The following is a 27,011-nucleotide window of genomic DNA, read 5'->3' as shown; positions in this document are numbered from 1 at the left end:
TGTGGATACTGTCGGGGTTGTGCTGCCTACCTGGGTGGGTTTCAGTAGTTTCAACGTTATTTATGGCGACGTGGGATCATTAAACGAGATTACGCCCGGTGTCTCCGTTGCTGTGTTGGATCCACGGAACGTGAAACGGTAGAAGTTACCGTGTGGTGTTCCACGGGTCTCGTGCGGCGGGAGGAGATTTGAGCTGGATGTTATACGGGGGCAACTGCTATCAATTTTATTACACCTGCGGAAGCCTTCAGACAGACAGAACGATTGCCAAAATCAGTGCGCTGTACGCGATAATACAATTAAAATTTGCACTAGGTTTTATGTATATTCTGGCAAAATGAGATGTATTTTGAACGTTGTTTTCACATTTGAATTGAAGAGCTATTGGAAAATAAGTAGCAGACTTCAAAAATACGAGAGAACATTCGAAAAATAAAGTAACCTCTTTTTAAATCGTTTTAATCTATTTTCATACAACAAAATGAAAGGTTAATTGAATATACTCCAGCAACATTGAGAGAAGCTTTTTTTCGCCATTCCGACCACATATCAAATTCCCAAACAGAATTCGTTGAACGTATTCTAAATTAAATTGTGGTTTCATTTGTCCGAATCCATCAACTTTTATTTCCCTATCCGGTGAAACTGTCAGGAACAGTTGGTAGCTAGATTTTAAACGGAACGTCACGTTACAAACCGTGCCACGCCGTCCGTCGTTTTCCTCCTTCCGGCTACGGTCTGGGTGAAAAATGTGCATTTTCGAGTCGAATGGGATTGGTCACTGCTGGATTCGAATTTCACTAATGTATTTTATTCGTCGTCTGCTATATCGGAACAGCGCTAGAGGAAAGATTAAGTATTCCGTTACTTCTGACATGACCGCTGCCAAATTCAATTATCGATCGAAAGGATTACTCAGAGAGACAGTGGAACTTGGGGTTTCGACATAGCGAATAACTCTCGATATCATTGATTTATATTAGAAACGGGGATACTTTAACATGTTCGTGATTTTATTTATTATTATTTGATTTTTTTACAGTAAGTTTTAATGCTAGCAGGTAAATGTTTAGCCCAGTGTATCTTCTAAACTCCTGTGAGCGTTTCATATTGATACGTTCAGCTGTTTTATTAGTCGATCGATTAAAGTTCGAAGTAAATTAGAGGAACACTTCATCGTAAACTGTACCAAACAATAAAATGCTATGCGTACTCTCGAAATGAACCATTCGTAACTTTCGTTCTCGTGAGTTTTTCGGTGTGGAGTGTGTGTGTATTGGGGTGCCAATGAAAATGGTCATCTCGACTTTCAAAAAGTTACCCCATAGAAAATGTTTACCACCTCGAAAAAAAAACACCCTATGTAAAATTTCAGCTCCATCGGACTTAAGGGAGAGTGGCGCAAAGCGGCCAAGTGAGTTTGTTTTTGAAAATCAAAAAATCACCCAAATGATGAAAATGGCGTTTTCCAAAAAAAATTTGATGCGAAATGTCTAAAAGCGCATGATCTACTGTCATTTCGAAAAAAAAATGTTAAAAATCAACACTCTGGGACTCTGGTTTTTTTGGAATACGAAGCAAAAAGTATGGTTCAGGGTGCCAATGAAAATGATCATCTAGATTTTTCATATGTAACGTTGTGCGAAATGTTGATTTACACGATAAACCCAATGCAAAAAAATAGCTCAATTGCAGTTAATTTTCTAGTGTCGTAGACGTTAAAATTGAAGTTTTTTAAAAACCGAAAAATCACCGGAAATCGGGGTTTTTAATTTTAAAAAATGGGATGGGCCGGTCAGTTCCTGCACGAGCTACCGAAGGTCACAGTTTACAGAGTCGACAGAGATAACGCATTTCTCCCAGAGGCAAGTGGGGAACTTCACACATTTTCCGACGCATCTATATCACCGTATGAAGCAAGTTTTTACGTTTTTACGAGTTTTTGAACTATCTATCGCCCGATAGGAGCTGTCTTAAAAGCACATCTACACCGGCGTTTGAAGGTGTCCATTGATGTAGACATATCGACATCGTATTTCGAGTCGAATCCTGCGGCATGCTTGCACTGGATCCGATAGCCACCAAGCATATGCGAAATTCCTGTCTCGAATGCAGTCTCGGATGTGCATAGTGCAGAGTTTTGCATATGCACGATACGGTCTCTCGTGGAATGCCGATCGATGATTTCATCTGTAACGAAGATTGAAAGCAAAGCCCAACCCAGTTGACTTGCTAACTAGCTTGATCGATCTCGAATACATGCACAGTACCTAAAGGTGAATTGGATAATCGATATAGCGCCTTTTTTTCTAAGATATGTTAGGGTCACCATGAAAAAAACTGTTTTTTTTGCTCTTACTTTTATATGTCAAATTCTACATACAAACTGTCTACGGAGGACTTTCAGAACTTACTAATATAAACATTTTGCGATGCGGAACTTGTCAATACCTCAACTTCACTCAAAGTTATTGATATTTTTTCCCAAAAAACAAGCTCTTTTCATTTGTTTGTCATTCTTTCTGGGGCAAACATAAAAAAATGTTTGTTGACGGAATTTGAAAGAACCAATTCCACTCTATATAATTTTCAAAACTTAAAACGTTATTTTTTGTGTTTGAGTAAATTAAAATTGAAATCATGAATTTTTGGGAAAAAAACACCAATAACTTTAAGTAGGATTAAGATATTGACAAGCTCTGCATCGCAAAATGTTGGTATTGACAATGTCGTATGAAGACAGTTTTGATGTTGAATTTGAAATATAAAAGTTAAAGCAACAAAAACCGTTTTTTCATGGTTACCCTAATGCAACTAAGATAGAAAGCGCCAAAACAACTTTGTGCGAGATATTTGTTCTTTAGACAAAAACTGTCTTCAACAAAGTTGTTACATATGATAGAGCGCTCATTTTTATGTTATCAAAAATAGGGTGACCAAAATTGTCGATGAAATAAAAAATCTTACTTTCTTATCTTTATAGATAGAGATAAACAAAGTTCAACAATGCTGTATCACCAATCATTTCAAACAACTTTGTAGAACAAAGCATTTTTATCTTTTAATATAATCAATTTAGCACTTTTTTCTAAGTTGCATTAGAGTGACAATGAAAAACGGGTTTTTTGCTTTAATTTTTATATTTCAAATTCTACAACAAAACTGTCTTCGTACGACTTTTAGAGCTTATCAATTTCAACATTTTCAATTATTCCAGAACTTGTCAATATCTTAATCCTACTTAAGGTTATTGATTTTTTTACCCAAAAACTCATGATTTCAATTTTAATTTACTCAAACACAAAAAAATAACATAGTGTTGAAAATCACACATCATGTAGATTGAAATATGTTCTTTCAAATGCCGTCAATAAACTTAGTTTATGTTTGCCCCAAGAAGATTGACAAACAATTGAAGAGAGCGTATTTTTTGGGAAGAAATATCGATAACTTTGAGTGAAGTTGAGATATTGACAAGTTCTGCATCGCAAAATATTTGTATTAGTAAGCTCTAAAAGTCTTCCGAGACTAGTTTGTATGTAGAATTTGAAATATAAAAGTTAGAGAGAAAAAAACAGTTTTTTCATGGTGACCCTAACGTAACTTAGAAAAAAGGCGCTATGTCGGTTATTTCAAGATATAGAAAAAAAAAAGAAATAGAAAGATTGCCGCAGTCCTCGAACAACTAATTACTCTTTAAATAGTTTCATTCAGTTTGACCTGATTCTATGTATGTTTGAATGTTTGTAGGATTGCCCCACATTAATAGAAAATTTATCCCGTTCCTGTTGACTGATTGATTTGAAATTCGGAACATAAATTTAATTCAACTGTCATTATAAAGCTGCGTATTCCATGATCTTGAAAAATTCAATTTGGCCTTCGTAAAAATGGCCGAATGATTTGACTTGGAGAACACGAAACTAAATAAACAACATATATTCAAAAAGGTCGCCGCCACAAAATGGTCGACTATGTATTTTTTGCAATCCCCTCAATATCGGTATCAAATGAAATGATTTGACTAATAGTACATCATGAAAATATTCCGAAGAAAATTAGGTACGAAATAAACGTTGGATTTCCATTATCCTCAGTCAGTTGTTTCAACATATACCCCACGATTTAACTTTAGTCTCATCATTGCCCTAGATTAATGAAGGAAAGGATGTGATAACTACTAACTGCTTTTTGTCTAACTATTTTCTAGCTTTTAGTACATTCAACCGTTTAACTAGTTTAACTTTTCTAGTTTTTAGTAAATTATCTGTATGGTTAGTATACTTCTCTACATTAAAACTAATTATAAATTTATTTTTTTTTATTTCTTACCTAACTTTCTTCGGAATATTTTGATGATATACTGTATTCTATTAGTCAAATCATTTTATTTGATACCAATATTGAGGGGATTGCAAAAAATACATACATTTTATGACGGCGACCTTTTCGAATTTATGTTGTTCATAATGTAGTGTATTCTCCAAATCAAGCCATTCAGCCATTTTTTTGCGGCGGCCAAATTGAATTTCTCAAGATCATGGAATACGCAGTTTTATAATGACAGTAGAATTAAATGTATGTTCCAAATTTCAGATCAACCATTCAACAGGAACGGGGTCATTTTTTTATTAATGTGGGATAACCCTACAAAACACTCAAACATACATACAAACAGGGCAAGCTGAATGGAACCATTGAAAAGTAATTGTTTATTTGGGAACTGCGGTCATCTTGGATTTGGATTTTTCATGATCTACTGTGTTCTACCAGTCAAGCCCTTTCATTTAATACCCATATTGATGGGGCTGTGAAAAAAATATATATATCTTGTGATGGCGGCCATTTTGGGTTTACAATTTTAATAAATAACTGTGTTCTACTAGTCAAGCCCTTTCATTTGATACCCATATTAGCTATTCAATATGGAATTATTATACAAAGTATTCAAAATTTCCGAAAATCAAAAAAAAAAAAATACTCCGAATAATCGAGTCTAAAATTCCGGATAATCAAATCCCGGATAATCGAGTCCGACCTGTATAAACCTGAGATTTCTGCTGCTAAAAATACCGATATTTCTCATGTTCCTCATGTTCCAAACTTTTATCAGGACCACGAACACAACTAATATTTTCAGCCATGAACTGCGTTTTTATTCTTAACGAAATGGAACCGTAAAATTCATATAGTATGGTAAATGATGTTGGTTTATCCAATTTAAAATGTTTACAAGCAGATGATAAATGCAGATCGATTTCGCTTCTTGAAAATCACATATTATCAAGACGAGACTCATTTTTTTATGTTTGTTAACGATTTACTTCAAGCAGAGGTATTATCATGGGTCATTCACTTCTGATCATGGTTTGTCCGGTTTTAGAAATCTCTATTTTTGAATGAAAAGATTAGAATTTTCAAGCAGATGTTGCATTTTTCATTGCTTGGATCTTATTGATCCATTCATAATTCAGACTTTCTTCAGAATATTGCCTTTTATGGAGCATTTTTAAGGGTGAACAACATATGATAGTGCTCCCGTGGCCGAGTGATTAGCGTTCCACATTATCACGCCGGGGGTTCGGGTTCGATTCCCGTTCGGGTCGGGGGAATTTTTCGTCAAATAAATTTCTTCCGATTTGTACTATGGTCACGCGTATCCCAGAGCTTGCCACTTCAGAATACATTCAAGACGTGTTATCAGACATAGAAATCTCAACAAAGTACTACTAATAAAAATAACGCAAGTAGTACCTAAGCTGAGAAGGCAAAAGTTCCGCTGGGAACGTAGGTGTCATCCAAGAAGAAGCATTTGACACAGAGAAACTTTATTTCTGCTACGCACGAGGAACACCATAAACAAAATGCAGCGCGCCAAGCGGTTTCCATAGTAATCATGCGGACAAACTAACATCAGTGCATCGGACAAACCGTGATCAGAATTGAGGTCATCGAGATGCATTAATAACATGATTTATATAAATGTGATACAAATGGTGTGCAAGCATGATGTTCATAATATTTGTAAGTGTTTTTCTTTTTTTTATTTAAGTCATTTATTTTTACAGGCTCAGTTACATAGGTTTAAAGGAGCCGAACTCTTAGCTATACTTTTATTAGTATACATCAACATGTTTACTTAAATCTAGGGTTAATAAAGTAGGAAACCGATTACTCGCGGTCGACTCGAGATTAGAAGGGTGACATAGTTTCTTTTGGAAAAGGAGGGGATATAAGGATATTGTACAATGTTCACACTCGCATTCACACTCACGCTCATCATACTCAATTCTTAAATCTATTATTATATCTATTATGTATATACATTTCAGCTTATTCTATAGTTAGTCAGAAGGGAAACAGTCGCTTGCGAAGGAAAAAAAAGGAGAGGATAAGGGTGTACGGACAATCACACACGAAGATCGATAGTTTTAAGGAAAACATATATTAGGGACATGTAATCAAGGTCTAACCGAGCCAACACATCTCTCACCGGTACATTGGGCTGTCTACCTCGGGTCTGGAGGGAGTTTTCTAAATTCGATCTGGCAACAAGATACACCTCGCACGACCAAACAACGTGCTCGATGTCGTGGTAACCTTGGCCACAAACACAGAGATTGCTACAGGCAAGATTGAAACGAAAGAGTAGCGCATCTAACGAACAGTGATTGGACATGAGTCGGGAGAAGGTGCGAATAAAGTCCCGACTCAAGTCCAGACTTTTGAACCACGGTTTGAGGCTAACCTTAGGGGAAATTGAGTGAAACCACCGGCCTAATTCATCTTCATTCCATTTGCGTTGCCAATTAGCGATGGTATTTTTACGGACTAAAGAATAAAATTCATTGAAGGCGATTTGACGCTGATAAATATCGCCCTCAATCGCACCTACCTTTGCTAATGAGTCAGCCCTCTCATTACCCGAAATTGAGCAATGTGAAGGGACCCAGACAAAGGTAATGACATAACAGCGTCTGGATAAAGCACTCAAAATTTCTCGTATTCTCTCAAGGAAGTACGGCGAGTGCTTTTCCGGCCTCACTGAACGGATAGCTTCGACAGAGCTAAGACTATCCGTTACAATGTAATAGTGTTCAACAGGTCGTGAGGCGACGCTGTCCAGCGCCCAATGAATTGCTGCCAATTCAGCAATATACACTGAGCAAGGATTCTGAAGACTGTGTGAGGTGCTAAAAAATTCGTTGAACACTCCAAATCCTGTGGACTCGTTTATAGTGGACCCATCAGTAAAGTACATATTATCACAATTGATACCCCCATACTTTTCATCGAAGATCGTTGGAGCGATCCTCGATCGTTGGTAATCTGAATATCCATGGATATCTTGCTTCATGGACAGATCAAAATGCACAGAGGAATTGATGTAGTCAGGGAAACAAACACGGTTGGGAATATACGAAGAAGGATCAACCTGCATGGAGATGAATTCATGATATGAACTCATGAATCCGAGGTGAAAATTTAGCTGCTCAAAATTTCCGATCACCAATGGGTTCATAACCTTACACCGGATGAGGAACCGAAGAGATAATAAATTGAAGCGATCTTTTAGTGGGAGTAGGCCTGCCAAAACCTCGAGACTCATGGTATGCGTTGAGGGCATACATCCCAACGCGATACGGAGACAAAGATACTGAATTCGCTCGAGTTTAATGAGGTGTGTTTTGGCAGCTAATTGAAAACAGAAACTGCCATACTCCATCACTGAGAGAATAGTTGTTCGATACAACATTATAAGATCTTCGGGATGGGCTCCCCACCAGGTGCCGGTAATTGTACGGAGAAAGTTTATTCTTTGTTGGCTTTTTTACTCAGCTACCTAATATGGGCCCCCCAAGTACATTTGGAGTCGAACCAGACCCCAAGATACTTGAATGACATAGCATGAGTGATCGGTTTACTCAAAAGTTGAAGCTTTGGTTTTGCTGGTCTATGCTTCCTAGAAAAAACCACCATCTCTGTTTTCTCCGTGGAGAATTCGATCCCTAGCCCAATGGCCCAGGTTGAAAAATTGTTCAAAGTATCTTGTAAGGGTCCTTGCAGGTCGGATTCGTTAGATCCTACGACAGACACCACTCCATCATCTGCAAGTTGTCTTAGGCTGCAATTTTGTGTAAGGCAATTGTCGATGTCGCTTACATAGAAGTTGTACAAAAGGGGGCTTAAACATGAGCCCTGGGGGAGGCCCATGTAAGAGACCCGACTTACTGCCGAATCTCCGTGAGAAAAGTTCAAATGTTTCTCACAAAGCAAGTTATATAACATATTATTCAATAGAGGCGGCAGACCCCGAGAGTGTAATTTGTCTGACAAAACCTCTATTGAAACTGAATCAAAGGCCCCCTTTATGTCCAAGAATACTGAAGCCATTTGTTTTTTTTCGGCGTAAGCCATTTGAATTTCTGAAGAAAGCAACGCAAGACAATCATTCGTCCCCTTGCCCCTGCGGAACCCATATTGTGTATCTGAGAGTAGGCCATTCGTTTCAACCCATCGATCAAGGCGAAACAAGATCATTTTCTCCAACAATTTCCGTATACAAGACAGCATTGCTATTGGGCGGTACGAATTGAAGTCGGACGCGGGTTTTCCGGGTTTTTGAATAGCTATAACTCGTACTTGTCTCCAATCATCTGGAACAATATTATGCTCCAGGAACCGATTGAATAAATTCAACAAGCGATGTTTCGCCACATCAGGGAGGTTTTTCAGCAAGTTGAACTTAATTCTATCCGATCCCGGAGCAGAATTGTTACATGAAAGGAGAGCAAGAGAGAATTCTACCATCGAAAACTCGGAATCAAGATCGCACCTATCTTGTGAAATATCTCGAACAATTTTTTGTACGGGAACGGAATCGGGACAAACCTTCCGTGCAAAATTCAAAATCCATCGATGTGAATATTCCTCGCTTTCATTCGTTGAAGAGCGATTTCTCATGTTTCGAGCCACTTTCCATAATTTTTTCATTGACGTTTCTCGTGACAAACCTCCCACGAAATTTCGCCAATTAGCACGTTTTTTCCCTTTGATCAAATTTTTGAACTGATTCTCAAGGGCTAAATACGTTTGAAAATTTTCAGGGGTTCCACGTTTTCGAAAAGCTTTAAATGCATTTGATTTATCCTGATAAAGCTTGGAACATTGGCTATCCCACCATGGATTGGGAGGCCTTCGACGAATAGTGGAACCTGGGATGGGTTTCGTTTGAGCGCGAACCGCGCTGTCATATATCAAACGAGAAAGGAAGTTATACTCCTCCAATGGAGGTAAACCAATTGATGGCTAGAGTAATCGCGTCCGCATATTTTTTCCAGTCAATGTGTCTTGTGAGGTCATATGCCATGTTTATAGATTCAGAAGAACTCGACCCAGTGGTGATGGAAGTTTTGATTGGCAAATGATCACTACCGTTGGGGTCCTGGATTACATTCCACTTGCAATCTAACGATAGTGAATTCGAGCAAAGCGAGAGGTCAAGAGCACTTGGGTTAGCAGGAGGTTTAGGTACACGTGTTGTTTCCCCAGTATTCAAAACGGTCATATTGAAGCTGTTACAAAGGTCATAGATCAACGATGAACGATTGTCGTCGTACTGTTCCCCCCAGGCAGTTCCGTGAGAGTTGAAGTCTTCCAAGATCAATCGTGGCTCAGGAAGGAGTGAGCACATGTCATCAAGTTGTTTGCGGCTAACCGCAGCTCTCGGAGGCCAATACAAGCTGACAATACAGAGGTCTTTGCCTTTAATGTTTGCATGACAAGCAACAGCTTCGATCCCTCCAATAGGTGGAAGGTCAATTCGAAAAAATGAGTGGCACTTATTGATCCCCAATAGCACCCCTCCGTATCTGTCATCACGGTCCAAGCGTATAATATTAAAATCGTGGAAAGAGAGATCATCTCGCGAAGAAAGCCAAGTTTCGGACAGAGCAAAAACATCACAATTAAACTTATGAATTAAAAATTTGAATGCATCCAATTTAGGGATAAGACTACGACAATTCCACTGTAAAACAGTGATATCTCCGACCTCTCTATTTGAATTAGACATCAAGAGAGATAATCATTGCAAGAAGGGGCCATGTTTGCATCAATTGCTGTAAAATTGTCTTTAATACTGGAAGCATTGAGATGACAATGGTTCTGATGGAGTCGGAAACATTAAAACACGTGAAGATTTGATCCAAAAGGTCAGACAACTTTATAAATCCCGATTGGGAAGTTGAGCTTGACGGCGAAACAGGGACAGTTGGGGTTTTTGATGTCCCCTCGAGTGCTGGGTCGTTCGAAGGTGAACTATTCCCACGGAAGCCAGGAGGAACCTGATTTTGCTTGTCCGCTGCACTCGATATTTTAGGCAAGCTAACAGGGGGTATCACCGATGGAACTTGTCGTTGAAGTTTGGGAGTGGACACATTTTTGCGCCGGGGATTCCCTTGGAAAATGAACGGTGTGCCCTCTTCAGCTGTGTCCGCTTCTACTTCGTCAACTGGCAACGTGGAGAAGACATTGTGTGTGGGGATTGGTTGTTCTTGTTGTTGTTCGGCCGGTGGAGAAGCGCCCTTTAAAATTTCCGCAAAAGTACGCTTCGAGCGTTCCTTCAAAGAGCGTTTCTGTTTCTCCCAGTGACTCTTGTAAGTTTCACAAGACGAGAGCACATGTGGAATTCCTCTGCGATATGGACACTTTTGCTCAGTCGCACTGCAAGATTTACCCACATGTTGCTCTTCGCAAGTGGCACAGCGCTCCTTGTTGGCACAATAAGCTGAAGTGTGACCAACTGACTTGCATTTTTGACAAGTCATGGGCTTTGGCACGAAGAGTCGCACTGGCAGCCTCAATTTGTCCACCATAACGTAGTCAGGGAGAGCGGAACCAGCAAAAGTTACTCGAAACGAGTCGGACGGCGTAAATTTAGAGTTTTCCCCTTCCTGGGAGACTTTGCCGAGTTGTCGGCATTCTAAGATTTTGACTTTCATCAAAGGTAGTTTTTTAAATCTACCATCTCCTTCTATAATTGATTCGCTCGTCAGACCCGTTTCGGTTATCACTCCCGAGATTTCTACGTCATGGGAAGGCACGTAGACACGATACTCTAGGGTAAATCTCTGGTCGACGACAATATCGTTTGCTTCTTTCCGATTATCCACGACAACACGCAGTTTGGTCGGTCTAACTTTTGAAATTTCTTTCACGGAGGAGTATCTTGTCAGATCTTTCATGATCTGAATAACATTAAGCGCTTTTCCGTTTGGCTTAGGCCTGAGGAAAACAACCCATGGACCAGTTCCAAGTGCATCTTCCGGATAGACCTTGACACGTGGAGAGGTGATAACATGAGAAGGAGATGACGTGGATTGGGTGGGATCGGTGACAACAGGGAGGGGAGGTGGGATCGAAGGAAGGGCGGAAGTGCTAGGGGATGGAGAGGAGTGAGTGGCAGACTTTTTAGAGGGGGGCTTGGTGGAGTTAGCTGACTCGTCCCCGGACGAAACATCTCCTGTTAAAGTAACGCGTTTAAGTGTTTTCGCTGTTCCTTTTTTGTTATTTTTTACTAACATTGGGGAGTCATCGTCAGAGATCTCCATATTTGGAGACCCCCCTTCTGACATTCTACAATTTGTACTTATAATCTAATGTATTTAAAAATAATAATAAAAAAAATAAAATAGAAAAAAAGAAATAAATATAATAATTTTTATTCACCCAATTGTACACCAGTGCAGATAAACTGGCAACCGATGCTTGCTTCCCAATCGGTTGATCGCGCTCGGCACAATTGAATGTGTGTCGCACACTACCACACACAGTCGCCGGTGGTCGTTGAATCGCACTGTATGCGAATGAGTTGTAAGTGTGACGAGGATGGCGGCTCCTCCTCAAAGGATGGCGGCTCCTCGCGCAAAGAATAGCTGCGATTATGAGTCGGCCAACGGCACTTCACCACACTATCCACGGTATGCGCAATCACACTGGTATTGGTGTGTACACGCGCGATATAATGCCAGCAATACGCGTTGACGGCATTGAGCTTCGTATTACGAAATGGGGGAGTAGGCATGCAATAAGGATTTGCAAAAGAAATGAACACGCTTTTAAAATAAAAAATATGAATAAAAATTAGTTTTCCCAAGCCAAATTAGAACTCTATTTAAATGAAAATCACTTTTGCTTGCAAGTAGTGAAAAAATATCATACAAAAATTATGTCTAAAGATAATTTTATATTATAATGGTAAGTTTTGGCGAGAACATCTGAAAATTCATAGAAATTAGTTTAAATTAGGGTCAGAACAACGTACTTCTAGTAGGTAAATAACGCCAAGAAAAAAAATTCATACAAATTTTAGTAATTTAAAACTGCCTTATGGCCGACTAATCTTATAGAGAAGGGTTGGCCTCATACAAACTAATGTCGTATCCAGATGTCGACACAATTCCGCCGTCAACGCGAATGGCGATGATACAGCAGAAACCAATCACTTTTCCAGCTCTGCTGAAATGATTTGCCGGTTTGTACACTGTCCAATGTTCCGCGGTGACAACCACGCGCGACGTGAGAAAAAAAACCCCAAACGAAAGAAGGAGAAAAAAAAACACTTGTCCGGTTTTGTAGCTAACGAGACCAATCGAATATCCGGAGTCGCAACAATCACGTCTGGCTACCACAAACTTAAGACATGGAATGATTTGTTAGTGTTATAATCCAGAAAAGGTCTGAATACGTACCAAATAATCATCTGGCGATTGATTAAAAGTTATCTCAAATGAGGGGCGCATTGACACCAATAGAAGGTGGATTTTATAAACCCTTAAAACATGTGAATCTGTGAAAATCTATATAAAGTAAAACCTGTTTTTGTGCGGGTTTATGCGATTTTTATTTGTGCGATCGTGGGCTGCCATCAGTGTCACTTTTCTGTCGGATGAATTCTCTTCTGTTGAAACTCAGCATCATATCTGTCATAATGAGTATAACACAAGAGTCGAGACGCGTGAACTTTGCCTAGTATATTGAACTTAAACAGCACAAATGAATTTCGAAAAGCCTGCATTCAGGCACACTCCTTACTGTCAATAATTTCAGATGATTATCACGAAAGCCAAAATAGATCTTCATCGCTTGCAGTGAATTTTTGTTTAGAACGTGTTTTATTTCCATATTTAGAAAAAAAATAAAGGACCGGAATAGGCAACATTATGGGTTTCGTTGAGTGTTGATCGTTGCGCGGCGGTGAGCTGTTGAGGGGCCAAAATAGATATTCATATTCCGATTGCCATCCTTCAGCTTTTGAAGCCATTTCACCCAATACACATATCGTAGGGGTTTTCTACCATTGCTGGTCATCCAGAGCCAGTATCATTAAATAGAAACAAGCTTAGGTTCATTTTCCATTCGTCTATTATTTTCACCTATTACCCATATGATTGGGGGTGTATGTCGTTTCCGGACAATCGGGAGTAGATTCATAAAACATAGTCAAAGAGTTATACTATACATTTCAATGCCGAAGTCACCAAAAACAAGAATTTTATGCCTTCCCTTACCATTAATCGATGTTACTCTCAATTGGTTGACGTTGAATTTCATGCTTTGATTCTCACACGCAGTGATCTTCAATTTCGACGTTTCGAATATCATGACGGAAATGAAATGAAAAATGAACTTCATGGCATGTTGATGTTGATTTTCATCCTACTCGTGTTCATTGATAGTGTTGTTTCATATTTATCGACTCTCACTTGAGCAGTAGATTATCAATACAATGAAATTCGCCGTATTTGAATGTTGTGAACAGAGCTTGGAAATATAGAGCTTATCAAGTAACATTGAAAATATATTTTTATCAGTGTAACGCGTTTATTTTGTTTGTCGATGCTGCTGTCATTCATTCGACGCTAAACAAATTTACAACGGTGTTCATTCATATTCATTCTGTGCTCTCTGAGCTTTCCTTAACGCTCGAGTCATGAGAATTCATTCACATTTATTAATTGCCATTGAATTGTCAGGAATGTTGTGACTGTTCATTTTCAATATTAATATATGTGTGTGTGATTTTCTCATTGAGTCAGTGCCTTGCTTATTCAGTTGTTTTTGAAGTTACTCCGAAAGAGCAACGCAAATCGGTGGCGCAAGCGGAAATGCTAACAAAAGAGCAAGATTTGCATGCACACTCACAGCCAGTGTTGGAAAAAATCATCTTCGCTAAGATCAAATGCATAGATTTTCGGGCTAGGTTGCATCGAAAACCTATATATTCCAAACGAAAATTAAAATGACAGATCCAGGCAACCATTGAATATGAGCAAATGAACTTTTGTCCTTCAATATGTTTTGATGTTTATTTTTTCCACCCAGTGTCATTTTCATCTTGATTATCGGAAACGTCAGAACTGAATTTCATTTCAGCCAAATGAATATCAGCTGTTGTTAATTTCTAACCTGAGGCTGCTGTGTGCGGTTGGGTTTTGTAGTTGCCGGATGCCGTAATCGGAAATACCTTATGAAATTCCCGATGTCGCAAATGACTTGACGGTAGCTAAAACCTCTCGTTGTATCCATTCTGCATATGCCGTTGCTACCGTCTCGCCAAATAAAATTTATTTTGAACTTAAATTCACTGCCAGAACGAATATCGTTTCGGATGTGATGAATATCAATTTGTTGCTTTTGATACCCAAAGTATAAATAACAGCGAAGTTATAAACCCCACTCAATGTCGCCTTCATTCATTATAGCAAATTTGCTCATGCAACAGCGATATGAACAAAATGAACTCGTTTGTTATTGTCATCAATATAATGAGGGCAGTGTGTTTCAAGCTGAAAGAAAGTCATTTACACTGGAACAAAATCGTATTCGTTTCTCGTGAATATTTGTTGATATTCTAAGACACTGCTCACAGCTGAGGATTGCTTAGGCTTGGACGGCGAGGGGGCAATCTGCAGAATCGATCCGAGCAGCGAATGCCAACTTCGTCAGCCAAAGCTGGATGTTGGCAATTTCATCCGCTAATCCTATAGCACAGTTTGATCCGTTTGCAAAAGGAAGCTCGAAATATTCCCATTGCGGTCGTTTCTTGGACACCACCATTTTATGTTCGTGTGTTTAGAATTTTAAAACAAATTAAATGTTTGAAATTTGGGTCAAGACGGTATTTTTTACATCGGAATTCTTCTTTTGAAGCATTTCTGACAAGTGGAATTGGAATTGCATATTCACCATGTAAAATGAAAGCAATTTAACTGAGATGGAAATCTTGTATGCTTGAACAATTTAATTTCTTGTCACTATTATGAGCATTCTGTACTTTCTTATCTTCCTCAACGAATTTTTCCGTTTCGTCAGTGTCAGAGAACGATGCTGATAGTGAATGAACTGGTATGTTAATGTCAATGAATGACAAAACTAGGGATATTTTCTTTTGCTCACATTCCGTGAACGCAGAACAGAACGGAAAACAGAATGAACAAAACTGGATGAATCAACTGTGAGTGGCTTGCTGTGAGGTTTGGCGGTATCCCGAATGCAATGGTATAATGATGTGGCCGGATATTCAGCTGAAAAGATTGATGTGATACAGATATTTCCAAGCACTGGTCGTGAACATGAATTTTGTCGGTACTGGTTGCCATACGAATGAAACACAAACATCTGCATAACTCGAGAACTAATCAAGCAAATGGAGCCAAATTTGGGATGCGAAGGTTTCTGGGTACGAGAAATGTTTCTATGATGGTATGACACCCCTCTCACCTCTGGAATGGAGAGGGGGTCCCACAAAAATATTACATATATTTTAACTAAACATACTCCAAACATGACAATGGAGAATTTTCAGATCAATCTGAAGGAAAATGGGAAAACTCAATTCCCATATGTTCCACAATTACGTAGTGACAAGAGTTGTTGGTACATTTGATGTTTGCGAAATTGAGAGGCTTAGAATGAAAGGGGTGTAAATGATTTGATCGATTTCTCTACATCGACTCTTTCTTTTGGACATAACTTAGCTGTAAACTCATTCCCAGATGTATTTTTCAATGTGAAAGGCAGATCGGAACTTCATCTATCGGGTTCTGTAGCAAACCCTGATTGGAACGTTTTTGCAGTTGAGTTATTAATCAAAGAAAAAGTTGACGAAGAGAAATCGATCAAGTCACTTACACCCCTTGCATTCTAAGCCCCTCAATTGATCTTTGTTCGAAAGTAGGAATAAATTTTAGTGTGATAAAACGCACTCCTCTATCTTCTTCTATCTGTATGAATAGAAATGAATCGCCGAATGTGTTGATAAGAGCAAAACTCGAGGAAGGGCTGTCTTAATTCTGTCACATTTTCTGTATCAAACATTAATTCCATGTATCGGAGAAACATGTTATTTGCAAGTGGTTGAAAAATTTGAACGAGAATTGTGTCTGAAAAAAATAACACGAATTCACAACGCTATCTATTGGAAAGTAATGGATTCCTCCCTCCGCATTTTTCTATCCTGTCCATCATCAAGTAGAATGAAAACGCTATTTTAAGAGATGCCTTTTAATAATTGAAAACGGTACTGTTTGGATGTATCAATGCTCAATATATTAAATCCTCAGTATTTGAACCCACTCCTCTGGCGCAGCAATTCTTCCGCATATGTATATTTTTGTACATAGGCGTCGTGCACAAATTACGTAACGCGTTCCGCGAGGATCCAGGTTGCGTTAATTTATGTATCACGCCAGACTGCATATTAGAAACAACTAATTGATCCTCCTTCTCATCTCGCAGGTGTCCCCGGGAAGCGTAACGAAATCTACTACAACTGTTGTCCCGAGCCTTACATCGATATCACCTTCGCCATCATCATCCGGCGGCGGACGTTGTACTATTTTTTTAATTTGATCGTCCCGTGCGTGCTGATAGCGTCGATGGCACTACTCGGATTCACGCTACCGCCGGACTCCGGAGAGAAGTTATCATTAGGTTCGCGCCCACACATTCTACTGACCATGAACGGGATAATGTTTGCTCTGAAAAACTTCGCTTACTTTCGTTCGTTCGTTTGTTTGTTTATGTTTTCTTCTCCCAAAATCTGGGAATCTCTTCTCAAGACGTCGTAGATTCAGCGTAGCCGCTGATGCTCTAAAACTCGTTTTTCTGTAGCGTGTTGGATGATCAATCGTGTGGAGCGGCGTTTTGTCCGTTTCCGATTAAAAACCATATTTTACAAAATCAGTGTGTGAATTAATAGATTTTTATATTTTCTCATTTCCGGTCCGCATGCGCGCGCCTTCCCCGGTTCGTTCAGGTGTAACAATTTTATTATCATTGACTGTATTTTTAAACATGGTGGCGGAAACAATGCCAGCCACATCGGATGCTGTTCCACTTTTAGGTGGGTGGGCCCTTCCAGAGCTAGAGCTGAGAAAAACAATTAACGCATTTCTTCACTTTCGTCCACAGGCACATATTTTAACTGCATCATGTTTATGGTTGCATCATCTGTTGTTTCGACAATTCTCATTTTAAATTATCATCATAGAAATGCGGATACCCACGAAATGTCTGATTGGGTGAGTACACTATCCGGAGAATGCGATGAGACCGTCACACATCCGGTAGTCTGATGTCCGTTTCTGTCCATCCGAGGCGAAACAATTCTAATGAATACTTATGGTGAATGTAGAGCTCTTGCCTCGAGCCAGTGTCCTGCGAATGGTTCGTCTTTTCAGGTTCAGCACATTCTGCTGGGTGGGATTGATTTAACGCTCCGAAACGATTCGTGCTCTGATGTGCGTCGTCTGAATGGAAAGATTGGACAAGAGCCACGTCTGGGTTAACTTTGTACTAGAAATCCTACATTGCAGTTTTATGATGATGAAAACCCCCGGTCTCTTTCCGACAGGTTCGTGTTGCATTTAATTTAGAGCAAAACTGAGTGTCTTCACATCACTCGGATGGCTGACTTTAAGGGAATCGTTCTTCGAGCTCTATATTCATGGAAAATGTAGGTGGGAATAGTACTGATGCAAATCAACGATGTTAAATTCTAATCGTTGTTAGTAACACGAATTGGGCCACATTTGATGTTCAGGCATGGCTGTGTGTTTTGACCTTTTTTATTTCACCAGTCTGCTTTTGCTCATAGAATAAAAGCACCCAAGCCAAAAATCCCTCTGAATTCGTTGGCGTGACGGATATGACGTCAAACATCAAAGAAAACCGTGAGCGGTGATTCTTGCCCGGGAAAACTTCTGCTCACAACGATATCTTGCTTGTTGCTGCCGATGGTTGTTACCTTCTCGTGTTGTGTGAGCTTGGGGTGGGTTTGGGGGTTTGGGGTGACGTCGCTATATGTGCCACTCCATTCGATCAATCTTCTCCGGAATTGTTGGGGTGGTTTTCCACGAACCACACACAGACAAATTCACGCACCCACTCACTCACTCATGCTGACTGTGGCGCGTACACACATTCGGGGAAAATTTACGCACTCGGTCGGAGAAGAGATTTGGGGAAACAAATTACGTAAAATTTCGGATCACATGAGGCGAACGAACTCTCTGCCAGCCACCCGGCACTAGCCACAATCTCTTACCCACCCGATTTGGTGGCATTCATGTTTAAAACCCCACGGAAAATTTATGATAATTCGTTTTGCTACTTCTGCCACCGACGCGGGATCCTAGCGGAGGGCACTTTCCGGCAGGGCATGAGTTATTATTCAAAGTGCAAAATTTTAATGAAACTACGGCGTCAGTCCGTCGGCGAGTTTGTCGGGACTGGCGAAATTGATGGCAGTGAGAATGGGTTTCTGAAAGGGTTCAAATTGAACTTCCTTGCAGTATTTATACGTTAAATAATATTAAATAATGCGTTTAGTGGAGACAGTCCTTGCTATTTTTAGAAACACTGAAGGCTGGTGGGTCTGATGTACTAATGACCTTTTGTTCACGAATGATTTTGACCTAGTTCGTTGTCAGACATGTCTTTTCAAAGTTGACACGTGTATGTGTTCAATGTTAATGTTCTAAACCTTAGATAAAAAAATTCATACCACTACAAAATATTCTACTTGACTTTATTTCTTTTTTCAAACAAATCCTGAATTTGTATTTGATTGAATGCAGAATTTATTTAAAATGGTTATACAGGGTTTTCCATTTCGGGCTTCCGAAAGTATACAGCCCTGCGCTGACAACCGTTTGACATAGCTGTCAACCAAAGCGTCATATCCTTAGTTGAATGTCTGCCATTTTACAATATGGATCGTTTTAGCATCGCACAATGTGTTAATTCTGTTAAATTATACTATAAAAATGATGAAAAACCGGAAAATGTTTTTCGAGCATTACGGACGGATTTTGGTCGTCATGGACGGCCTACAGAGCACACAATCGCTAATGTAGTGCGTAAATTCGAACAAACTGGATCCGTAGCGGATATTGTGAAACCTGTGCATCATCGTAATGTGCGTTCGGCCGAAAATATTGCTGCTGTTGCTGCCAGTGTGGAGGATGACCCGAATGTTTCGATTCCACGGCGTGCTCAGCAATTGGGCTTGTCTAACACATCATTGTGGCGAATTTTGCATTTGGACTTGCACCTACATCCATATAAAGTCCAACTGGTACAAAAATTAGAGCGAAGTGACCATGGAATGCGTCGGGCATACGTCGATTGGGTGAACGAACAACAGCAGCAAAATGCTGAATTTTCGCATCAAATTTTCTTCAGCGATGAGGCACATTTCGAGCTCGGTGGCTATGTGAACACCCAAAATTTCCGTATATGGGGCTAAGAAAATCCACACGTGATTGTTGAGAGGCCATTGCATCCGTCACTGTTTTGTGCGCATTATGGTCTGGGCCGTATTTCTTTGAAAATGAGGACGACGAGACGGTAACTGTGAATGGTCAGCGCTATGGCCGCATGTTAACCGATTTTTTTTGCTACAAATTGAAGATATGGATACGGATGACATGTGGTTTCAGCAGGACGGTGCCACGTGCCACACAACATGACCGAACATGGTATATTGCGAACGAAATTTGAGGGACGCATAATTTCGCGTTTTGGTGGTCCAGATCATGCGATTTGAACCGGCTAGACTTTTTTTTTGTGGGGTTATGCGAAAGACCGTGTCTATGCCAACTCTCCGCAAACTCTTGATCATTTGAAAGACAACATTTGTGAATTTATGGTATTAAAAAAATGCACAATTCAAGAGCAATTTGCTCCGCATAAATATCCAATCGAGACAGACGTTTGGTGCGTAAAGGGCCTGGCCGGGTAAGGGAGTAAAAATTGCCTCTAATTGTACTTCAGTACTACTCTACTTCATATTTAAATGTGTTCCTACGGCTTCTTTAGATATGTGTGATTGTTTTAGGATTTTTTCAGTGTTGCGCGGTACAAAAAAATATTTTTTTTTATATTTCCAAAGGGTCTGGCTGGGTAAGGGAGTAAAAAGTGCCCCCAAACCAAATCATCAGCTGTATGGAAAATATTGTATAGGGTACTAAATAAAACATTATGGCAGTAGTACCATATATTTCAGTCCTTATATGGAACACCATAGGATCTATGGTGAAAAATGCACCTTTCGTTTTTTTCACGCCATTCTCAATAGCTTTGAGACAAAAATAAGAAAAAAATACTGAGAGTACATCTTACTAAGGTGTATCGATATATTCAAACATTTTTTTCATCAAAAAATGTAATAATAAAAAAAATTAAATACGCGGTACATTTTTTATATATATATATATATATATATATATATATATATATATATATATATATATATAAATCTCGTGTCACGGTGTTTGTTACCGAACTCCTCCGAAACGGCTCGACCGATTTTGATGCAATTATACTCATAATACTTGGTATGTATAAGAATAGGTTGTAAACACTATATGATACCGGTAGGATACTGATAACCATACATTTAATTCCGAATAGGGTGGCCCTCTGCAGAAAAAAATATCTGGATATTTGTTTTTCAAAAATTTGACTTCATACCATACATATAACCTTAAATTTTGACCCCAATTCCCTATTTTTAATTGCGATTTTATTATTTTTGTGTCAAAAATATTCTAATAATTTAACCGTTGTTCATTTTTTCAACAGAACCCATTCATTTAAGTTGTTCAATGACTGATGGCGTAACGCCCGCTTCATTGAACATCCACAAATACACAAGTAACATCAATTCATCTAAAGCAGGGAGCATCTCCGACGAGCTGGAAGCCTTTTTGAATGAGCACAATGAGTTATCGAAATTCTTCAAATCACATTTGCTCGGATTACAAAATGACAATCACGCTATTGCCATCAACCCTGATAAAACATCAGCTGGAGAGCACGTGTGTAGATCCAAAGCACAAGCGCTGCTGGAATCATGATAGCACGGTGACACGAGAAATTTAATGCGAAGAAAAAACAATAATCTGGAATTCATCGTTGACACACACCGTTCATACGACCCTCGCTATGTTCTTCTTCAATGGCACTAACGTTCCCAAGGTTTGCCTTCTCAACGTAGTACTACTTGCATGATTTTTATTAGTAAATAGTTGAGATTTCTATGACGAACAATACGCCTTGAATGTATTCTGGAGTGGCAAGCTCAAGAATACGCGTGACTACAGTGCAAGTCAGAAGGGTTTCTTTAACGAAAAATCTCTTGCATAAACATTAGACCAACGAGACCCCGTCACAGATACTTAATTCATTATGAACATCATTTCTCATTTTGATTTGATATTTATGAACATGCGACGAAACAAACAGAGGGCGCGCTCGATGGACTTTTATGTTTATCATATGGTGATTTGACATGGTCAAGAAACGCCAATTCAAGATATCGTAAGCTGTGCCAACAATTTATGGTCGACACATATGCGAAGGTAGAGATTGAACGACTGCAATTCTTACTACACAATGAACAAAAGCGGTGCGAGGAATAATACATTCACTTGCGAGACACTATCATGAGCAACGCCGACACAGCTTTAGTTATAGCCAGGCCAAAGCACAATGCATTGTCATGACATTGCGCGTGTGTTCAAACACAAAATGAAGTTCGATCGTATTCGTCCCCACATATTGTTGGCTGTATTCTGTTGAATGGAAAAAGCGCAATTTTGCATTCTGTTCAAACTCAAGTCCAATCGAGTTGAGCAAATGTGACAACCTTGCCACGCAATTCGACGTAAACAACATTGGTCTCCATGTTCCATTTCTATGAAGCAAAAATAGTAATGGTTTTTCGGGTGGAATAAACACGCAAAATTCAGCATTCAAACAAATTCAAAACAAATTTAGCATCCAAACGAAATCGAATAATAATTTTCATTCAAATTTCAACAATTTAGAATTATTTCCGGAATTATGCCGATCAGATAGAGAGTAAATTGAACCACAAATACGGATGACTTATTTTGACCATTGTTCCGCGACAAGGCGAACGAATTTAAGAGTGTAAAAGTCAATTTAGATCGAATTGTAAAATCCGATCACTCATATGCATACATGAATATTGAGTTCTACAAATCGGTGAAGAGTAATAAAAACATCCATGAATAAAGGAAGCAATATGGCTGTGTTTCAAACTTAGATTACCGATGTGAATACTCCTCGATTGAATGACAACGATAAAATAACGCGATTCCAAACAGGCCAATCGGCCTGTCAATTAGAACAATTAGAATTTGAAATCAATTAGAACGTTTCCAATTTATGAACGAGACCAAGCTGTTATAAAGTAAGCCATGTTGAAAATCACATGCACGTATTTTCTAACAAGGAGACAGCAATAAATATTGATTTTCTATATTTCTTTTTTTCTACTTTACGACAAACTTATATTACTTTTTTCAGTTGACGTTATCTTTTAAGAGATCAAACATGTCAGTTACGTTAATGAAATACACCAAGAAACATCGTATAACCTTTCGTTCAAATCATTTAATTCGTTTTTTTATCGGTCACATTCGATTTGTTTTAAAGATCGTTAAAATATTCAAACACACTTACAATACATTAGTGTGTTTTATTCAACACCCAAAATATTCACTAGAAATAATTTATTCGGCAGAACAACGTTTGCCTGGGCAGCTAGTATTTATATATAACTTTGAGACCCACTTCTGCTCTAATTTTTATTTAAATGCGTTCGTATGTATCTTTTTTTCTACATGTAGCGTACTTTTTTCCTGAATTTTCAAGAGCATTGCGAGACACAACAATAATTTTCTTCATCGTCTGCATTATTATTTTTGTTTTCTTGAAATCAATTATTATATTGTATTCGTGGTTTTCAATTGTAAGATTGAAATAAAAAATAATAATAATGATTTGGATTTTTTTAAGTGTTCTTCTCGTTAATCCGAATGATCTTTCCACAAGGACTTTATTTTTTTCTAACAGAGCTTTATCGTACTGCTGATTCCCATGAATTTGGTAAACCATCTAAAACCAATGTAAAAATAATCTCATTTATTTTAAGATATGAGAAAAAAAATCTTTTGTTCAGCGTAATGCTTTAAATATACCGACAAATTTTAGACATATAAGAAACAAAATTTCAATAAATATAAAAGGGGTCTCTAAATTCAAAATAAATTAAAAATGCCCAAAAGCCAAAAAAATATTTTTTTGTTCGTGCAATCCTCTTAAAAATTCAAGAAAAAATTACACTACATGTGGATAAAACAATACATACGAGCGCATTTGAATAAAAATTAGAGCAAAAGTGGGTCTCGGATTTATTTTTTTTTTTTATTTCGAAATGCCTGAATATATAAATAATTTTGTATGTACCGCGAAAAACACTCTTAAATTTTTTAAAAAGATCACAAATTCCTAAAATAGACGTGGGAAGAAATTTGAACACAAACTAGAGTAGGACTGAATCTCAAAATAAAAAAAGAATATTTAAAATTAAAATAAAAATTAATTTCAATTTTTTTTAGTAATTGATTTTTTGATGAAAAAATTGTTGAAAATATTGATGGATACACCTTAGCAAGATTTACTTTCAGTATTTTTTTCCATATTTTTGTCTCAAAGCTATTGAGAATGTTAAACGGTTTTATCTAAGTTGACCAGTTTGTATGTTTGTGACTTTGTTACTTTGTAACTTTGTAACTTTGTATGTAGCGCTGTACCACATTAATGGAAATTCAACCCCCTTCTTGTTGACCGATTGATCTGAAATTAGGAACACATCTTCATCTGTGGTATCATTATAAAATTGCGTATTCCATGATCTTGAAAATCCAAGATGGCGGCCCTCACTAAATGGCGGATTACATATTTTCTCAAAATCGCTTCAATATGGGTATCAAATGAAAGGGCTTGACTAGTAGACCACAGTTATTTGTGAAAAATGTAAATATAAGAAGGCGGCCGCTACAAAGTGGCGGATTATGTATATATTGTCTCAAAATTCCATCAATAAGGGTATCGAATGACAGGGCTTAACCAGTAGAACACAATTATTTATGGAAAATGTAAATCGAAGATGGATGTTTCATAAATTATTGTATTCTACTAGTCAATCGCTTTCATTTGATATACATATTGATGGGGTTCTGAGAAAATATGTAATCCGCCATTTTATAATAACCGCCATCTTGGATTTACATTTTTCATAAATAACTGTATTCTACTAGTCAAGCCCTTTCATTTGATACTCATATTGATGGGGTTCTGAGAAAATATGAAATCGGCCATTTTGTAGTCGCCGCCATTTTGGATTTGCATTTTTCATAATTAACTGCATTCTACTAGTTGAGCCCTTTCGTTTGACACCCATATTAGCTATTCAATATGGAATTATTATACAAATTATTCAAAATTTCCGAAAATCAAAAATAAAATACTCCGGATAATCGAGTCTAAAATTCCGGATAATCGAGTCTAAAATTCCGGATAATCGAATCCCGAATAATCGAGTCTCCGGACAATCGAGTCCGACCTGTATAAAAAAAATATTTTTTTTGTACCGCGCAACACTGAAACAAATCAGAAAAAAATCACACATATCTTGAAAAGCCGTAGGAACACATTTGAATATGAATTAGAGTAAAGGGTGTGTCACATCAAATTGCATCACGGAAAAAACGCTGTAGAAATTTAATTTTTAGGAATTATATCTTCAGCTTTCGCTTATAATCAGATAAGAGTGTATAGATCACGTTGGCCATGCTTCACTGTCAATTTTTCGTAAATTTGGAAAAATGTCGTCGAACGAAAAAGAGCGTCGTGAATTAATCCTGCGCACTCATTTCGAGAATCCGGAGTTGTCACATCGGGATATCGGTAAGATGCTGGGAATCGTCCAATCCACGGTCAGCAGAGTACTAAAACGATACTTCGAGAACCTAACCATCGACCGGAAGGTGAAGAACGGCAAAAATGGATGCTCCGTCAGTGAAAAAGATCACAAGCACGTAGTTAAGCAGTTTAGACGTGATCCGAGAAGTTCGGTCCAGGATGTCGCCAATAAGCTGGATTTGTCAAGTTCATTCGTCCAGCGGACCAAGCAGCGGGAGGGCCTGCGTACATACAAGGTTCAGAAGGCTCCTAACCGCGACGAAAGGCAAAACATGGTGGGGAAGACGCGAGCCCGGAAGCTGTACACCGAAATGCTGACGAAGCCGCATTGCCTGGTAATGGACGACGAAACCTACGTCAAAGCGGACTTTCGTCAGCTGCTGGGCCTGTTGTTCTTCTCCGCAGAGGACAAATTCAGCGTTCCGGAGGAGATTCGCAAGCAGAAACTATCCAAGTTTGCCAAAAAGTACATGGTGTGGAAAGCGATCTGCTCTTGCGGAAAGCGGAGCGCCCCCTTCGTGATGACCGGCACGGTAAACGGGCAGGTTTACCTTAAGGAGTGCCTACAGAAGCGCTTACTACCACTATTGAAGCAGCACGAGGGCCCGACCATCTTCTGGCCGGATCTCGCTTCGTGCCACTTTTCAAAGGACGTGTTGGAGTGGTACGAAGCCAACGGGGTCACCTTCGTGCCAAAGGAAATGAACCCGCCCAACGCGCCGGAGCTTCGCCCAATAGAGAAATATTGGGCGATTATGAAGCAGGCCCTCCGGAAGAACCCAAAAGTTGTCAAATCGGAGGCGGACTTCAAGAGAAAATGGATTTCTGTTAAAAAAAAACTACAACCTGACGTTGTACAGAACCTTATGGACGGGGTAAAGAGGAAGGTGCGAGCATACGGGCTTGGGCTCGAAGTATGAATAAAAAGAAAATGCCAAAAGTTGTTTAATAGTTTTTATTTTACTGCCTAACATTTTCAAAAGGATCGGTCTACTGGGCGAATTTCTACAGCGTTTTTTCCGTGATGCAATTTGATGTGACACACCCTTTATTAGAGTTCTGCATACATACCCTTTGTTCCGTCAGTTTTGGTATGAATTCACGCGCCACATTCACCCCTCACAATGTTTCCAGCCTGAATCCACCATTTTTTATACACTTTGATATTCGCTATTCGCTCAACGTTGATTCAAAAATTGAAACGCTATTTTTCGAAGCAACGATAGTAACACCTATAGGAAAACTTGAAATAATTTACAAAATTGTCGGCACATCCAAATATGTGTTTTTTTTTGGGCCACGGATGAAAACGCGAGGGCATGATGTGACTACCGGATGAAGTTCAACACGCAGAGATATCTACAATATAAAAAAGTTTGAAGAATAGTACACTAATGTTTCTCACTGACTTTCCGTTCCCACAGGTTAGAATTATATTTTTGTATTGGCTGCCATGTATTTTAAGGATGAGCAGGCCAGGCAGACATTTATCGATGGAGTATCCGCCAACGCCAACGTCTGACAGTTCTGAGCGGAAAACGCACATTCAGGACGTGGAACTGAAAGAGCGGTAAGTCACTACGTTTTGTAAGTTTACAGATGATGATGATCAGTCTGCCAATCCTGGAGAATTCCAAAAGAATGGTGGC

At 38.8% G+C, this 27,011-nt stretch overlaps 1 protein-coding gene across 3 annotated transcripts in view; it reads left to right on the top strand.

The window, feature by feature from the left end:
• LOC129774618 (neuronal acetylcholine receptor subunit alpha-7-like) overlaps positions 1-27,011 on the top strand; it is a 301,121-nt gene that overhangs the window by 258,540 nt on the left and 15,570 nt on the right. For all 3 annotated transcript variants that reach the window (XM_055778388.1, XM_055778389.1, XM_055778387.1), the window contains 4 exons: positions 16,801-16,995; positions 17,321-17,407; positions 17,476-17,585; positions 26,787-26,932. In XM_055778388.1, the coding sequence (XP_055634363.1) occupies positions 16,801-16,995; positions 17,321-17,407; positions 17,476-17,585; positions 26,787-26,932 (538 nt within the window). The remainder of the gene's footprint in view (positions 1-16,800; positions 16,996-17,320; positions 17,408-17,475; positions 17,586-26,786; positions 26,933-27,011) is intronic.

The sequence above is a fragment of the Toxorhynchites rutilus genome, chromosome 3, assembly GCF_029784135.1.
Source record: "Toxorhynchites rutilus septentrionalis strain SRP chromosome 3, ASM2978413v1, whole genome shotgun sequence".
In the NCBI taxonomy this organism is placed as follows: domain Eukaryota; kingdom Metazoa; phylum Arthropoda; class Insecta; order Diptera; family Culicidae; genus Toxorhynchites; species Toxorhynchites rutilus.
This window is presented reverse-complemented; position numbering and strand designations above follow the sequence as displayed.